At 48.2% G+C, this 3243-nt stretch overlaps 1 protein-coding gene across 1 annotated transcript; it reads left to right on the top strand.

Moving 5' to 3' along the window:
- Positions 1-7: 7 nt before the first annotated feature.
- On the top strand, positions 8-3123 carry LOC108491847 (myelin transcription factor 1-like; the record flags this gene model as incomplete). Its single annotated transcript, XM_017803651.1, has 3 exons — positions 8-873; positions 1504-1638; positions 3033-3123. Coding segments are annotated over exons 1-3 (590 nt in total), but the record flags the coding sequence as incomplete, so codon positions are not given.
- Between the last annotated feature and the right edge of the window lie 120 nt (positions 3124-3243).

Genomic DNA, 3243 nt, shown 5'->3' with positions numbered 1-3243 from the left:
CAGAGAGAAGCCCAGCAAAATCAACCCATTATGGACAAAACACAGCATCAAGTACGTCTGGGCCCAGCAAGGCCAACTACAGCAGCTACCAAGAAATAATCGCCAACTCCCTCCTAAACCTGGGCCAGATAGCAGAGGAAACCCTCGCCATCGAGGGGCAGCTGCCCGAAGCAGAGCTGCAGGTCTCCAAGCCACCATCTGACGTTGTGCATTTGGTCCATGAGGATGCGGGAGAGGAGCTGGTGGAAGAGGAGTGCGACAAGGAGATCATCATCCAGACAGAGGATGCGGAGGAGGTCATCGAGGTCACCAGCGAGCGCAGCAGCGAGTTGTGTCCAGAGCACCGGGATGATGCCACCTGCGAGGAGTCCTGTAAACTGGAGAAGGCTGAGGCAGAAGAAGAGGATGAGGAGGAGGAGGAAGAGGATGATGAGGAGGAGGAAGAGGAGGAGGAGGATGATGATGATGAGGAAGAAGAGGAAGAAGATGAGGATGAAGAGGAGGAGGAGATGGCTCCTGAAGTGATCTGCGAAGAAGCTCCTCACACTTCTCAGGACACCCAGAAAAGCCACTGTGAAGGGCAGTTCAGCCCGAAGCCCGAGTACTCGGTCATCGTGGAGGTCCGGTCGGACGATGACAAGGACGACGACGCGCGGTCCCAGAAATCAGCCGTGACCGACGAGTCAGAGATGTACGACATGATGACGAGGGGGAACCTGGGGCTGCTGGAACAAGCCATCGCGCTGAAAGCCGAGCAGGTGAAAATCGTGCGGGAGCCCAGCCGGCTGCCAGGAGAACACGTAAAGCACTTCCAGGTGGATGACAAACAGAGCAAACCGCTGGACAGCATCCGAAAGAGCTACTACGGCAAAGGTACAGGGGCAAGCCTCTCCTTCCTTTCCCAATAAAAGAGGTGAACTTGTCTGCTCAGCACCCTTGTGCTAATCAGGCTGATAGTGGGGGAGCTCACAGCCCACTGGGAGAATTTAGCCACAAATCCTCAATGCCCAGAGGGATGGGGACATCCTAGAGGTCAACAGTGAATGCACAAAACGATGATGTGCCCTACGCCATCCTTCCTCTCAGCAGAGGAATTGCTTGGCTAAATTGTCCATTGGCCTTGAAAATCTGAGTCTGAGCTGTAGGGCTGGTTTAAAACACAAGGGGGTTTTAAAGTAGAGATAGGAGTCTGGCCACAGGAACATGAGGGGCAGGGGCTTTGGCATCCTCTGGCACTGAGCTGGCTGCCTGTTCAGGCACTGTGAGTTGCTCCATGCTCCAAACTGGGTTTCTTCCTCAAATTACTTCACTGATTCCAATTTTTTCAACTTCCTGTGTTACAATTCCACCTCCAGGAAAAAAACTTCCAAATCCAAAGTCTCTCTCTGTTTGACTGCAAAAGTGGTAGGGGATGCACCCTCAGCAATTTTTTGTCTCCTTTCCACCTCTTCCCCTCCAAATCCACTAACCTGCTCCCCACCGCCCTTTCCCTACAATCCTCAGATCCTTCGAGACCCGAGAAGCGAGAAATCAAATGTCCAACTCCTGGCTGTGACGGGACTGGCCACGTCACGGGGCTTTACCCTCACCACCGCAGCCTCTCCGGCTGCCCGCACAAAGACAGGATCCCCCCCGAGAGTGAGTACATGGTGGGATAACAAGGGCTGCTTAAATTACTCTGAGGCCTTATTTCCTAGGGGGAATTTCACATCTGATGGGTAGCTCTGCCTCAAAGCTCTCCAGATAATCCCAAACGATGTGAGTTTTATGGCTGAGTCTCTAGGACAAGCCTGATGTTGTTCCTTGGAGTATAACGGAGTTTTTGGCGTGGGATGGTGCTTTTCCAGGTTGATCCTGGATGCTGCTATCCACCAAAGTGTTATTGCTACTCACAGGAAACGTGATGGAGATTTGCTTGGAAGTCCTGCCCTTCTTAAAGATTTTTAGCACCATCCTGTGGAGAATGAGGTCCCTTCTCTGAAAATCAAAGGGGGGCTTTAAAAATGCCTGCCCACCTCCAGGAGTGTGTTAAGCAGTGCCCATCTTTACACTGAAAGTCACATGTTATCCCCTATATGGGATATCTTGTTGGGAAGAAGGGGATATTATTCTTCCTTGCCGTCCAAACATGTGGACATGCAGTAAAGGAGAGGAGTCATTCAGGATGTACAGGATAGCTGAGTCTTCTTCTATGCTCTTATCACTGTAAAATTCACAAGGTGATATATCAAGATTCACCTGTTCTACAGAAAATATTTATCATCATCATAGCAGATTTTTGTATGTGCATAGAGAGATATTTTATTTCTGCCTCTCTACCAGCATCCTAAATAACTTTCCCTGCATAGATACATAAAAATCAAGGTTGCATGTTTATGATAATAGCATAATAGACCACAAAAAAAAAAAAAAAGGAGCCCTTCCTTATCAGTAATTTCAAAGGTTGCAGACCTGCCATAAACACAGAACTACAGGAAACAAGGAGAAAGTACAGCTATCTTCACAGGCTGGAATGCAAGAAAAAATATTAATAAATAACTAACACAAGCTATGTGTTTTGCAAAAGCTTGCAGATCAAATTATTTTCTTTACTTCTAAGGTCAGCGCTGCAGGAAGCAATAATCCTGAAGATTAAAATTTAAAAAAAAAAAAATCAAACAAAGACCAGTCCTAAGGATAAAAGCAGAGATACAACTTCAATCACTTAAAACTACCTGAAATTGGGAGAACTGGTTCCAAAACACGGGTGGGCAGGAGGGGCTAGATGGGGGAAACTGGATTGCAATCAGCAAATGAGGAGAAAGCCCAGGCTGTGTGTAGAGATGCTAATCTAGTGCTGACCTGAGCACTGCTGCCTTGAAAATCTTTTTTTTTTCTCCACAAACTCTAATTACAGCATTTCACGTTCCCTGATTTCTAGGAAACCAGCGTACAAGACTTGATGGTTTTGTCTTTTTTTTTCCTTCTCTCTGATTTTTATTAAGTTGTTTTTGTTTCCCTTCCCCTCTCCCCTTCCCCTTCTTGCTCTGAAGTCCTGGCGATGCACGAGAACGTGTTGAAATGCCCCACCCCAGGCTGCACAGGACAGGGTCACGTCAACAGCAACCGCAACACGCACAGGAGGTACCGGCTTTGGCTTCTTCTTAAAAGGGCACAGTGACAGGACAAGAGGGAATGGCTTCCCCCTGCCAGAGCACAGGGTTAGATTGGATATTAGGAAGAAATTCTTCCCTGAGAGGGTGG

The sequence above is a fragment of the Lepidothrix coronata genome, unplaced genomic scaffold (genome assembly GCF_001604755.1).
Source record: "Lepidothrix coronata isolate B3197 unplaced genomic scaffold, Lepidothrix_coronata-1.0 Scaffold1911, whole genome shotgun sequence".
In the NCBI taxonomy this organism is placed as follows: Eukaryota; Metazoa; Chordata; class Aves; order Passeriformes; family Pipridae; genus Lepidothrix; species Lepidothrix coronata.
Note: the sequence above shows the minus strand (reverse complement) of the source record. Positions and strands in the feature narration are given on the sequence as shown.